The following is a 13544-nucleotide window of genomic DNA, read 5'->3' as shown; positions in this document are numbered from 1 at the left end:
GACACGGCATACTGCATGCTTTGGATAGCAGAATACAGTTTCCTGGCTGGAGGCTGTATCTTACAGTAACACTGGTTTGTCTATCGTTGTCAAACTTTTGACTATCTTGTATTAGCAACCGTTGATGATTTTGTATGTATATGTGTTCATGTATGTATTTATTTGTTCATGTCTCTGTGCATGTAGTTGTGTGAAGGCCAGAGGACCACCTCGTGTGTTTCCTCAGGAGTTGTCCACCTCATTTCACGAGACAGCGTTTTACCAGTTGGGGCAGGCTGGATCTATCTCCATCTGCCTAATGCTGGGATGGCAGACATGCTACCATGCCCGGCCTTTATGTGGGTCCTGGGGACTGAACTCAGATCCTCCTTCTGAGTAGCAAGCGCCTTACCAGCTGAGTCACTGCCAATAACCCAATGCCTCTTGCTTGAGGCAGTGATTGTTTCCCTTCCCAGCACATTCCTGGTCCTCTGTCCCGTGGAGCATTTGAAGAACCAACAAAGGTCAGAGTGGCAGGACCACAAAGATCAAAGAGAAAAGTGGCCCCAGACATGAGGAGCAGAACCATCCTCTGGCTCTGGAGTTGGGGGTGGAGAGGAGGCAGAGAGGAAGGCAGTGAAGAAATGAGGGGTGGGGAGGTAGAAGCAGCTGCCCTCTGAGACAGAGGCAGGTCAGGCTCCTCTGCGACTGTTCTGAGCTGAGCTGGAGCGCTGACAGCTGGAAAAGGCTTGCAGAGGTAAAGCAGGCATTTCTAAGCCTTTCTTTAGATGGCAGAGGCAGGGGCATCACCAGCTCCAGACCAGTCTGGGCTGCATAGGAAGCCCCTTTCTTACAAACCAGCAAACCAAAGCCCACTGTGAAGAGCCCCCCTCCTCTCTTCTCTCTCTTTCTCTCCCCTTCCCTCCTTCCCTCCCTCCCTTTTCTCCTCCTCCCTTCTTACCTGCCCCTCTCTGTATCCCAAGGCTGGCCTCAAAGTCATGGCAGTTCTCCTGCCTCAGCCTCTTGAAGACTGAGGTTTCTAGTGGAAGCCACTGTGAACTTTGGAGGCTTAGGCAAGAGGTGGCTTACAACCTAAGCCCAGTGCCACAAAAGAAGCGGCTGTGACTGTGGAGGGCCGGACCACATTCTCCATTGCTTCTAGGAACAAAGGTAGAGATTGACCTCTGCGACCTCAAGGTGTGGCGGTACACGCCTTTGGTCCCGATGCCTGGGAGGCAGAGACAGGCAGACCTCTGTGAGTTCAAGGTGATGTAGCACACGCCTTTAATCCCAGCGCACGTGCTTGTTAACTCTCTACCGCTGCGTCCCTGCCTACTCCCGAGGCATCATCTGGGATAATGGGCAGCGGACCAATCCAAGAGTGACACGTCAGAAGCGAGGACTGTTTCCTTTATAAGGGCTGGGTTCCCCTCATTCTGGGTCTCCGCCATGTGGCTTATGCTCTAGCTCCCAAGAGGATTAAAGCTTTACTGCAGAAGGATCCTAAGTGCCCCGCGTCGTTCTTGCTGGCGAGAAGGTAGCGCGGGACATGTGACAACCTCGGAGGAGATGGGATACATGAGCAGGGAAGAGAGTGACGTCCTCCTTCCCCGTCAGCTCTGGCCCAGCAAGCTTAAGTACATCCTGGCCATGATGTACCTGATGATGCTGGCTAGTCTCTGGCACTTTGTCTTACAGTGGCTTCACAGAGGAGGCTGTAAGTCTGGGAACCCAGGAGGCACAGAGAAGTGAGGCTGCCCTGGCTCCCAGTGATGACATCTGTGAGGGGTCCGGATGCTGGAGAACAATAGAAACCATGTTTCCGAGACCCAGGGTCAGGAGAAGCAGAAGTGCAGGCTTTTGAGCATAGGCCCGCAGGATAACCAGGAGGATGCTGAGGGAGAACTAGGCATCTGAGACTTCTAGGATTATAAGGAGTGTGACCAGTGAGGACTGTGGAGCCAGTAAGCCTCAAGCCCGTGGCCCGAGGGAGGCTGCTGTTGGTGAGCAGTCTTCCTGGGTTCGTGAGGAAATACAGGCACTGTGGGCCTGAGGCTCTCAGAGTCCTTCTGCCTTCTCTCCACAGGCAGCTTCCTTATAATGTACATCTTAATGTTGTTCTGGGTTGGAATTTCTCTCCTTCCTGAAGATGGCCGTTGGCTAGAGGGCACAGCATGGCAGCATTGACCTGTGAAAGACCCTGGGTCCCTGGTTTGGTGGACTGGGATACAGCATTTTCTTGGTGAGGAGCCCCAAGCTTCCCAAGCCTGCCCCCAACTGCTCCTCACCCTTCACTCCCTGCCCCTGCTCTTCCTCCCAGACACATCTCCCCGGCTCTCCAGGTGTGCTTCATCACCAACACCTACATGAATCTGTTTAACTCCTGGGTCCTCTTCTACATGAGCCGCATATTCTCCTTGGCTGCTCTATGGCAGCCCTGTCCCTTATGAAGGAACTCCAGTGGCTTTGGTGAGGAAGGAGAGGTGGAGAAACGAAGAGACCTGGGAAGAGGAGAAAATAGAAAGGAGGGGCATGAATTGGAAGACAAAAGAAAGAGCAGGGGGCTGCAGCGGGCGAAGAGGGGGGATTTGTCACGTCTAGCAGGCCTGTCCAAAGCCATGTCCTCCCAGATCCTGAATGTGAGCAGGCAACACCCTACACGTACCTTTGGTGCCGGCAGACCCTGAAAGCCTGAGGATGGAGGGGCCTCTAGCCTTCAACCTGGGCATAGCCCTCTCTCTGGCTTGGTGTCTCGTTTGTGTTTTCATGATCAGTGGGGCCAAGTCCTTTGAGAAGGTGAGTTGCACTGGGCCTTTGACCCTCTCAAGCTATGAGCTTGTTTCTCCCGAAGACGCCTCTGAGTCCCACCCCAGTCCTCAGCCACACCCAAGGGTGAGTCTCTGCTGACATACTGCACTCTGCACAGATTCCACACCACACTTCCCTATTTCGTCATCCTCTGCTGCGTCTTCCGGACTCTGCCCTCGGAGGGCACAGACGATGGGCTTAAATACCCGCTAGTTCTCAAGGCCCTTCCTCAGAGCAGCACAGCTGCCTACCGTTGTCTCCTGTACCTCCTCCCTTCGAGAGACGATGTCTCTGCTATGGTTGTCCCTTCCCAAACCTTGACGTCCCTGTTGTGCCTGCCTACCGCGCCAGCGCGGGCTGGAACCAAGAGTCTTGGCGGAGGGTGTCCAGGTTGAATGAATTCACAGAGCACGAGGTTGAGGTGGAACAGCTTTTTATTGTTCTGCTGGGGCTAGCTTTTATACCATGGCACCAAAAGAGGAGGGGGCTGCGAAGGGACTGTCACCTGACCCCAGCAGGGATCAAGGAGTGATCACCATGCACTCAAAATTCCTTTCCCAACTTCAGGAGCAGTGGGAATTTATTATATTTTCTTTGCAGATAAGCACCTCAAATGGGGGCAGGGATATGTAACCCGGGGCTGCAGTTCCACACCTGCCTCTCCTTTTCAGGTGGCAAGCATTTACGACCCAACCGTGTGGTCCCAAGCAGGGACCTAGGCTTCGGGCCCATCGTCTACTTGTCCTCACATATGCCTGACTTCAACAACTGTCTGGGGGACGCCTTCCTTATGGCCCTGATCAAGACGCTCACCTTGCTGTTCGTCATGCTCGATCCTGGGCTTCTGGGCCACCATAACCACACATCGCTGCTGCAAGAAGTAAGGCCAGTTTCCTGTTCAAGTCTAGCCTGGGCAGCTTCATAACCCATCCTCACACCTCAACTTCAGGGAGGTTAAAAGCTCTGCTTCCTCTTAGCTGAGAACATTAGAGAGTGCCCCAGGCTGCCAACGGCCACCTCAGAGCTGACGTGCTAGCAGAGGCTAAGAATGGCAGGCATGCAAAGGTCACTCACACAGAAAACAGCACCTGTGTTTACCTCTCAGAGCCATGCACATTTGCTTCCTCCGCAGGCCCTGAGCTGTGGGTTCCAGACTTAGTGTTCTCTGCCCATCTGGCAAAGCTAAACTCCAAAGGGTTAGGGAACAAGATTCTCTCCTGGCTGACACCGACCAGCAGCTCTTCCTCTTGTCTCGGTCTTATTGACACATTCCAATCCCGTGAGTTCACTGGGTACATTGTGATACACTGCACATTGCATACTGATAAAATCAGAGTGTGTGTTGACCACACTGTCACCTCAGACCTTAGTCTTTCTCTGTGGTGACAACAAAGATCCCTGAGGACGTTTTGCGTTTTGAGACAGGGTCTCCCTATCTAGCCCAGGCTAGCCTTGAACTCCTGATTCTCCTTCCTTCTACTTCTCGAAGCTTGGCTTGCAGCTGTGTGTCACCATGCCCAGCTCTTGTCGTTATTTTTATCCCTTTAAAGGGTCTCTTATTTGTTTATTCATTGTGTGTGCACGTTTTGCCTGCCCAGACTATGTATGCCATGTGTAGACCTGCTGCCTATGGAGGTTAGGAGAGGGGGTGTCAGAGCTGAAACAAGTTACCAACGGCTGTGAGCCAGCGTATGGATGCTGAGAGCTGAATCTGGGTCCTCTGCAAGAACAAGTGCTATTAATGGCTGATGCATCTCTCTGGCCCCCTTGTCATTTTAATTACGTAGCACACTCTGATTAACTGTAAGCACCCTACCTTGTGAGAGACCTGGAGCCGGTCCTGCTGTTCTGCTGCCATCAGAGCTTGGTGCCACCCATGAAGTGCCCTTTGCCACCATGGAATCGTCAGTGCCTTTCTTGCTTTTATTGCCTTTTCCAGCCCCGAGGGGAGAAGGAGTGAAGAATGGAATACGAAGCCATAAACTTCTGGTAACTGGTAATGCGAGTTGAGAGGAGATAGGGCCTTTTCTTGAGCCCGGGAGAGTCAGAGAGGCCTTCCAGAGAAGGCAAACCTGAGTTGCATTTCTCCCTAGTAACCCCAATTTCCACAAGTGACTGTCATTTTCTTCTGGAAGCTGGTGTTGTGTGACTTCTCCTGAGTACGTACACAGATATTTGTTCACCCTAGACGGGAACTGAGCATAGGCCAAGCGGGTTTCACCCAAGTCTGGCTGGGTCACTCGCGGGAGCATGGTGAGAGCTTACCTACAAGAAAACAAGAGGCTTCGAGGCAGCACTGTGACTGGAGAGCCACGTGTGGGTGACACCTTGCATCCCTGCAGCTTCCTGGACCTCCTGTTGGCAGTTCTGGGAAGAGTCCTCTGCCCAGCAAGTGTGGCTGTGTGCATAACCTTGGGGAGGGGTCTCATGTGTCTTGGACCTTTTGGGACTTCCAGTGTCCCCCAAGTTTGGTTAGCTTCCTGAGTCCTGTGATCCTCCCTTGGTGTGCTTCCGTTCAGGTTCACAGAAATTAGCCCCATGACACCTGGCACACATGCACTCCTGGCCTTACGCAGGGTTCTGTATGGCGGATGCAGCTGTTCCTCGAAGACCTCAGAGCTAACCTGCAGCCGCTCCATCCTTCATGTAATGCACTCTTGCACTTGCCCATTCCCACCGTGTCTCCCTGTAGACAGAAATCACCCCAGGACGGCACAGCCCAAACACATTGCCGCGGTGAGGAGATTTCTCCCTGTACGGCATCCCTTTGTAGCCCAGACTGCCTTGGAGCGCACACGCTTTCTTCCTCTCTGAGCCGGCTGTCTGCTAGGCTCGCAGGTGGATGCCATCACCCAGCTGTCGGGAACGGTCCGTACTTGTTTAGTACAGAATGTGTCTAGTCACACGGACACACCAGCGATATCATAAAAATGCGGGCTTCAAGGATGCAGAGCTTCCACCTGTGCGGTCAGAGCAAGCCTTAGCAGCTGGACAGGGTCTGCTCCAGGTCTGAGGGCCGCAGTGATGTAATCAGAATTACCCTCCCAGCAGGGAAATGGGAGAAGCCATCTCTCTGTTTGCACAGCATTTTATTCAACTTGGCTGGATGGCTTAATTTTGCAAGTCTGATACGCACACATACAATAACATATTTGTGTTATTTGTTTAGCTGTTTGGCTAGTATTGAAGTATGAACTTGATGTGGGGATGGACTGTCGTGGCCCACATGTGGAGGTCAGAGACTCTTTGTGAGGACAGTGCTGCCCTTCACCTTCACGTGGGTTCCGGGGATTGTCACCAGGCCTGTCCAGCAGGTCCTTTACCCACTGACGCTTCTTCATGACCACTGTGTTGTGTTTTGTTCGGCTGGGTTTTTTGTTCATTTGTTTGTTTTTCAAGACAGGATTTCTCTGTGTAGCCCTGGCTGTCCTGGAACTCTGTAGTCCAGGCTGACGTCAAACTCACAGAGATCCGCCTGCCTCTGCCTTTGCCTCCCGAGTGCTGGAATTAAAGGTGTGCACCACCACCACCCGACTTATCTTCTTGTAAGAATAAAACTGTTAACAAGGGGCTGGAGAAATGCCTCAGCAGCTAATAACCCTTGCTGCTCTTCCAGAGGACACAGGTTTGAATCCCAGCACCCATGTTAGGAGGCTCCCAGCTGCCTGTAACTCCTGGGCATCTGATGCCTCTTCTGCCTTCTCCGTCTACGTATGCACTGAATAAATGAATATGGAAAGTAAACAGCGGTACACCAAGATATCCCTCTCTCCCATCCCCCGAGGTTCCCCACCCCCCGCACCCCACGCCTTTTTTTTTTTTTTTTTTTTTTTGATTTTTGAGGCAGGGTCTCTCTTCCTGGCAGTCCTAGAGCTCACTATGTACAGACGTGAGAAAGGCCCCGCCTTCAATGTCACAGTGAGCCAGACACTTGCTGCCAGTCCTCCCACGGAGCAGGGAAAGTGCAGAAGACTGTTGTTTAGCAAATGAACAAAAGAAGGGGCAATTTGAAGTTTCCACTAGGTTGTATCCATAAGGCAGCCTTAGCTGTAACTTAAAGCACAAGCTTTGACTCTGATTATCCACAGGAACAAGACTTGAGTTCCAAGAAGTCTCTTTCCAAAGCCCCAGTCCAGAGGATCTCACCTCAGCCCTAGGGCTGTTAAAATCTTCATGACTAAGCCTGGTCTACACTGTAGGTCCTACCAGGTCCTCAGAGCCGGAGTCAGGAGGGTCACAGCTTCAAGGCCAGCCTGGTCTACACAGTAAATTCCAGGACAGGCAGGGCTCCTTGGGGAAATCCTGTCTTAGAAAAACCAGTAAATAAATAAATAAATAAATAAATAAATAAATAAATAAATAAATAAATATTTAAAAGCGGGGAAGGTTGGAGAGGTGGCTCAGCGATTTCTTAATCGCACTGGCTGCTCTTGTGGAGTACCCACATTCAGTTCCCACAACCCACACTGTGGCTCTCAACTACCTGTGCTCCAGTTCCGGAGACTTTGCCACCCTCTGCTGGCAAAACACTCATGCACATCAAATAAAAGCATCTTAAAAAACTAAAAATATATACACAGAGTGAAAAGGGCTGGGGTGTACCCAGTGGTCAATGTAGACCACTGCCTATCACGAACACGGCCCTGGCTGACTCCAAGCACTCTAGGCTGGGTGTCCAGAGACGGAAGTAGAAGATTCTCAGTGAGTTCAAGGCAAGCCAGGTCTACATAGCAAGTCCTAGGCCAACCAAAACCACAAAGAGAGGTGAATGAATTTCACATTCATTTTCCTGTCTCAAAAAAGAAAAAAAAAAAGATTCATTTTTATTGTTTTTTTAAATTGTGTGTCAGGACTATGTTCATGTAAGCGCAGTGCCCACAGGATCCAAAGGGCATTGGATCCCTAGAGCAGGGGGTTACAGGCAGCTGTGAGCCAGACACGGGTGCTCGCGTAGAAACAGCACGTGCTCTTAACTGCTGAGCCATCTTTCTGGCCCCCGAGAGCCAGGGCATTAAAAACAGGAGCAATAGATAAATAAAATAAACAACAAAATTAGTAAACAAAGGAAAGCAACCAAAAGCTGATTTTAAAATAAACCGTAGGTAGCCGGGAGGTGCTGCGTACCTTTAGTCTTAGGCCTGGGGAGGCCAGCCTGGTCTACAGAGCGAGCTCCAGGACAGCCAGGGCTACAGAGAAACCCTATCTCAAAAAACCAAAAGGAAAAAAATTACAAAAGATTAAAAATATCTTTCAGCTTAAATGATTCGCAATGAGTATGCGAATAACATACAGCTAAGTATGTAGCTGTCTTGTCTCCAGAAGAGCATCCTCTTTTAGTTTCTGGGACACGATCAACCTTTCACGAAGCTTGCTTCCTGCTCTTGGCAAGGGCTCTGGTCAGAGTCAAGGTAACAGCAGTTCTTTGACTTAGTACAACTTGGGACTCTCACACGCTTCAGTCTCCGAAGTGTAGAGTTTAGATGGTTTTTCCCTACTCGTCTCAGAAAAGCTGGTGAAGACTAGGCCCACGAATCCCTATGAAGTCCACGCTCCCCAAGGGCATACATTCTTCACGGCCCCGGAAGTGGGCGTCCTCCGGACTTCTCTGCAGGCTGTCCTTTACCGTTAGTAATATTGGACTCGAGATCTCTCTCATCTGTAAGATGAGCAAGGGAAGGACGGTGTGCCAAGGGCCTGACGGTTCTAATTCATCCATCCTCAGGAACACAGAGACAGTTATGATGCTGGTAGCCCAGGGGATCCTACCTCCTGAGGTGCAGCCCCCTGACCTGACGAACAACCCGACCTCCACCTACAATTCCTGGCTCAACAGCCTCCTGCCACCCGTGAGGAGCACCGTCCTCAGCAAGGTGCCCAAATGCAACATCCAGAAGCATTTTCTGAAGGTCAGTGGAGATGGCCCAGAGCAAGGAGATGCTGGAGAGTCCGCTCTGCCCCACAGAGTTCGGCTCTCACTAGTCCTGGAGAGAGATGTGGGTAACGTAGGAACGCAGTCGCAGTAGACAGAGCCCCTTCCCCGGACTGCAGGGGCGGGGTTCTGCTGCGTGAGCCAGGACTCAGGGCTGTGGGGAACCGTGAGAGGAGGTCCAGAAGGCACTTCACTTCTCCGTCCTTGCGGAGAGCCCCGGCTTTGTGTTCCTGACCTTCGCTGAGGTCATCTCTCTGCTCCCCGGGTCGTCCTTCTGAACTGTGCTCTTTTTCCTGCTGCTGTGAGTCTGAGTTTGTGTGCCATGGTGACGTCCATGCTGGGCATCATCATCATCCCACTCCAGGACACCTTCTTCTTCAGGAGACAGCCAAGGACTCTCACAGGTCCTTCCATCTTTGACCCCACTCTCCCGCAGCCCTAACACCAGCTCTGGCTTAGGATCTCCCTTTAGTCCCATCTTCTCCCAGATATCTGCTCGAGACGCAGACCTAATGCTTCCTCCAGTGGGTGCTTCCGTGGTGATGTTCCTGTGCGGCCTCGTCTTCATCCAACCTTCAGGCATCTATTACTTTTGACTACTGAGTGAATACTGGGTCGCCCTGCCCATCATCAGCATCATCATGTGTGAAAACCTTGCTATAGCCTGGGCTTACAAGGCCAAGAGGTGAAGGCCCGTGCCAGGCCCCCGGAGCATGGATCTTTTGGGAGGGTTGACAGCTTTCCTGTTGTGTCTAATGTCAAGCCAGAGTGTCACAAGAGCCCTTAACGTCAAGGCCTCTGAGAAATGTTGGTTTCATGTGCTTCAGGGACACTGCATAAAGTCAGGTTAGCACTGTGTTCAGGGCCTTACTTTCTAGTGGGATAGACACAGCAGCAACACTGACAGACACGGAGCCTGTGAATGGCAAGCGAGGCGGGGAGGAGGCTCAGCAGGTCAAGTCCTTGGTGTGCGAGCATCCGAGTCTGTGCTCTCTTCCTAGAACCCACATAAGTGGTCATGGCGCCCATTTTAGTACTGTGAGGTGAAAGCAGAGGGCACCAGGGCCTTGACAGCCAGACAGTAGAGCTTCAGGCTCAGCGAGAGATTTGTCTTGGGAAAATCCAGTACAGGGCGGCAGCAGGAGCTGCTGATGCCCCGCTCTAGCTCCCCTTTTCCTGTCCATGTGCACAGAACAAAAGACAAGAAACCATAGGCCATTGGTCCAGAGACAGTGTGTGTGGTTCGGACGGGTAGTAAAGAAGGCCTTGATGGTAGGGTAATGTGTCCGAAGACTCCTAAGTAAAATAAGGGAGGAGCCATGATTGTGTATGTGGTGTGCATGTATATATATGTGTGTGAGTGTTCTTGCATGTGTGTACACCAGAGGAAATATCCTGCTTGAAGCTTTGAAGGAACGAGGGATCCAGGGAAGCTGGAATAGAATTAGGAGATTGGGGGCAGAAGATGGGGCCTTGTAAACCATGATATGACCTAGCCTTGTGTGGAGTGTGTATCACAAAACACTAAATGGTTTCAGTAGGGAGCACCATCATCAGCTTAAAAACAAAATAGGGACAAGGTCTCACTATATTCTCCTGACTGTCTTAGAACTTGCTATAGACCATGTTGGCCTCACAGAGGGGTCTGTCTGCCTCTACTTCCCAAGCGCTAGGACTAACGGTATACACCACCATACATATACTTTATGAAGGCACCTCTGGTGGCCCTGGAGGCCCAAGCAGAGCCAAGGAGGGGGAATTGGGAGCTGTGTAAGATTACAAGTAAGAGCCAGTAGTGATTCGGGCTAGCGTGATGTGGTGAAAGAAGCCAGGCGTGGTGGCACTCGGGAGGCAGAGGCAGGGGGATCTCTGTGAGTTTGAGGCAGCCTGATCTACAGAATGAGTTCCAGGACAGCCAGGGGTATGCAGAGAAACCCTACTCCAAAAAACCAAAACCAAAACCTGGGTCAGGAGAGTGGCCTGGCCCAGGAGCTAAGGGCTGGAGTGGAACTGGGCAGCAGGGTCAGCCTCCAACCCAGGGTCCTCTCCTGTGCTGTCCAGATCTGAAGTGTGTGTGTGAATCCTCAGTGTCCATCTTGTGGGGCTACTCTGCAGGCTCTTGGAGCAGGCCTGCACACCCAGGGGCAGCTCTAGTCTGCTTTGGTCTCCGTATTTCAGCCACCATGGATGGAGCCAGCTCTGTGGTCATTTCTTCCCCGTCATGATGGGTCCTTAGGGTCAAGGCCATGTAAACCTTTCTTCCTTTAAGTCTCTTTGTGTCAGGTCATTTGTGAGAGCAGCTCAAAGCTTGGCAGGGCGGGCACGACAGCCCAGACTTTAATTTCAGCATTCCGGAGGTAGAGAGAGGTGGATCTTGGTGACTCCACGGCCAGTCTGACCTACACAGAGACCCTATCTCCAGGAAGAAGTAACTAATAAGGCACACAAGTGGTGTAGCTCCAAGGCAGCTCCAAGGTGCTAGAAGTGGCATTTGCAAATGGTCCTTAGAGTCTGTTTCCCCTCACTAACTCACTTTAAAATTATTTTTGAAGTCTGCATTCCAGCACTAACAGACTAAGTGTGTGTGTGTGTGTGTGGACCTCTGCACATAACCAGGGCGAGCCCCAGCAGAGTTGTGTGGCTGGTGTGTACTTCTGCACATAACCAGGGTGAGCTCGAGTAGAGTTGTGTGGCTGGTGTGTACCTCTGCACACTACCAGGGTGAACCCCAGCAGAGTTGTGTGGCTGGAAAACAAGGGTCCCAGCTGCTTGAAAAGAGATATTGACATCTCCCCGCCAAGACAGGGTTTCTCTGTGCAGCAGCCCTACCTGTCCTGGAACTCCCTCTATAGACCAGGCTGGCCTCGAACTCAAGAGATCCGCCTGCCTCTGCCTCCCGAGTGCTGGGACTAAAGGCATGCACCATCACTGCCCGGGTTTCATGGTCGAATCTGTTAGATAACTGCCCAGCTAGGACAGGCCAGATGACTCCAGAACTGACCTGATAATTACTTTCCAGGTAACCAGAGACCTGGAAGGTTCTGGATAGCAATGGTTGCATTCCCAGAGAGTCAGAGAATGGATGTTCTCCAAACGTGTCGAGTCGGAGATTTGGGATTCCCAGCCCACACTTGCACTCTGAAGACAGGGAGATCTTTGAGGGCTTGAGGAGAGCAGGAATGGAGTGGCTCCTCCCACCAGCAGGCAGTCTCCTACCTGGGTCAGAGCCTATTTCTTCAGCCTCCTTCCTTCTGCCTCAGTCTAGTTCCAGCTTTGGGGTTGCGATTGTGGGAACAGGATTACAAAGCACAGTTTGAGGGTTTGGAGGAGCTGGTGCGTGGGACAAAGACTTTGCTGACGCCCTCACACCAACACGGAGCTGGTGCGTGGGACAAAGACTTTGCTGAGACCCTCACACTGACACTTGCTCATGGTCCTTGGTCACATAGCCACAAGACTGCCTGGGAATAAATCCTGAGCAACAGGGAAGCCAAGTTCTGTCCTAGGTTCCCAGATAACTCTGGGATTCTTTTTGTCTCAAGCCAGTTTCCTAGCACCCGTGGATGTAACTGAGCTTTTCATTTGCTCCTAGGAACCTCCAGCCTCTGAGCATGCGCTTCAGCCTTCTCCTCTGGTGTTACTGTCATAAGGGCCCTCTCCCCCCCACCCACTCAAGGCATGATGGCTTCTTGTTCCAGTTATTGTCATTCTGGTGTTGTTTCTGAATATATCTAAAGGAGGAGTGTCGGGGGCCAGCCTCGACAAAAATACCTTTCTTCCAGAGTGGAGGCGTGGGAATTTAGAAATACAGTAAAGAACACGAAGATGTGAACAAAAATAATAAAACACAGTGAAAGAGCACCCGGAGGGTGTCTCACATGCGTGGAGACCCGTGCCCAAGAACCAGGTCCGAGAGCCACTGGATGCAAGAACAAGAGGCAAACTTTAATGTTCACAGGCCTGTGGGTGCTGCAGTCACATGGAGAACTGAGCACCCCGAGCTACGTCTTGGGGTATCTTTATATAGGCAGAAGCAATGTTACAGAAGCAAAAGCGCGGTTACAGGAGTCCCATTGGTCAGTTTGAATGAGGCGAGGGGTGAATTTGAGGGCAGGCCTCGTGGTCCTTGGCCAGGATCAAAGAAACCAGATAACTGACCTGTCCCTATCTCAAGCATATATGGTCAGTCCTTTGAAGTCTTTGTTTCCCCCTAGGCCAGATGTCTTGACCATAAATTCCCTGTCCTGCAGCCTGTTAAGGCTGTCCTGGGTATCTCACCAGATGTCTGACCATAAATCCTCTGTACTGCAGCCTAATAAGGCTGTCCTCGTTCTGACCTCAGGTATCCTGCTTTGCTCAGCATTCGGGGGCCCTTCTCTGAACTGAGCTTCTTTGCAAAATGACATAACTGTGACTAAAATGAGTTGGGGTCCTTCAACAGAAACACATAGGACAGTTGTAATGAATTAATTAAAAATGCTGCTGGATCTCCGATGACTGCCGTGGCCGAAATGCTGCAGGTCTCCAAGTGGCAGCAGTGAGCAGTGGGTCCAGAGAGCAACCAGTCGAGAGACAGACAGACAGGCATGCCACAAGACCACATCTCAGGTCTTTGAAGGCGGCTGGTCCTGAGCAGGGAGCCACACTGCAGGCGAGAGATGAATAGGCACGCCATGCAGAGTGAGGTTGGAGATTTATTAAGTGGGTTATGGAAGGGAAGGGAGAAGGGGGAGAGAGAGGGACACACACACACACACACACACACACACACACACACACACACACGGAAGCTGCCTCTTCAAGAGAGAGATGGAAAAGGAAGGAGCTC

General features: G+C 51.5%; 1 protein-coding gene and 1 long non-coding RNA gene across 2 annotated transcripts; one reads left to right on the top strand and one right to left on the bottom strand.

Moving 5' to 3' along the window:
• Nucleotides 1–1441: 1441 nt before the first annotated feature.
• LOC148118240 (uncharacterized) lies at nucleotides 1442–2790 on the bottom strand. Its single transcript, XR_015736340.1, has 3 exons — nucleotides 2645–2790; nucleotides 2346–2480; nucleotides 1442–1776 (listed from the first exon to the last, which is right to left on the bottom strand). It is a non-coding gene; the product is annotated as an uncharacterized LOC148118240 (long non-coding RNA).
• Nucleotides 1442–9764, top strand: LOC125402940 (orphan sodium- and chloride-dependent neurotransmitter transporter NTT5). Its single transcript, XM_048438002.3, is given in 15 exon segments — nucleotides 1442–1696; nucleotides 2066–2117; nucleotides 2119–2221; nucleotides 2322–2448; nucleotides 2610–2669; nucleotides 2672–2775; nucleotides 2877–3008; nucleotides 3459–3498; nucleotides 3501–3612; nucleotides 3614–3667; nucleotides 8510–8697; nucleotides 8888–8892; nucleotides 8929–9016; nucleotides 9019–9120; nucleotides 9242–9764. Coding segments are annotated over 15 exon segments (1479 nt in total). The 5' UTR covers nucleotides 1442–1548; the 3' UTR covers nucleotides 9406–9764.
• The last annotated feature ends 3780 nt before the right edge of the window (nucleotides 9765–13544 follow it).

This window comes from Myodes glareolus, chromosome 24, assembly GCF_982192425.1.
Source record: "Myodes glareolus chromosome 24, mMyoGla1.1, whole genome shotgun sequence".
Taxonomy (NCBI): Eukaryota; Metazoa; Chordata; class Mammalia; order Rodentia; family Cricetidae; genus Myodes; species Myodes glareolus.
Note: the sequence above shows the minus strand (reverse complement) of the source record. Positions and strands in the feature narration are given on the sequence as shown.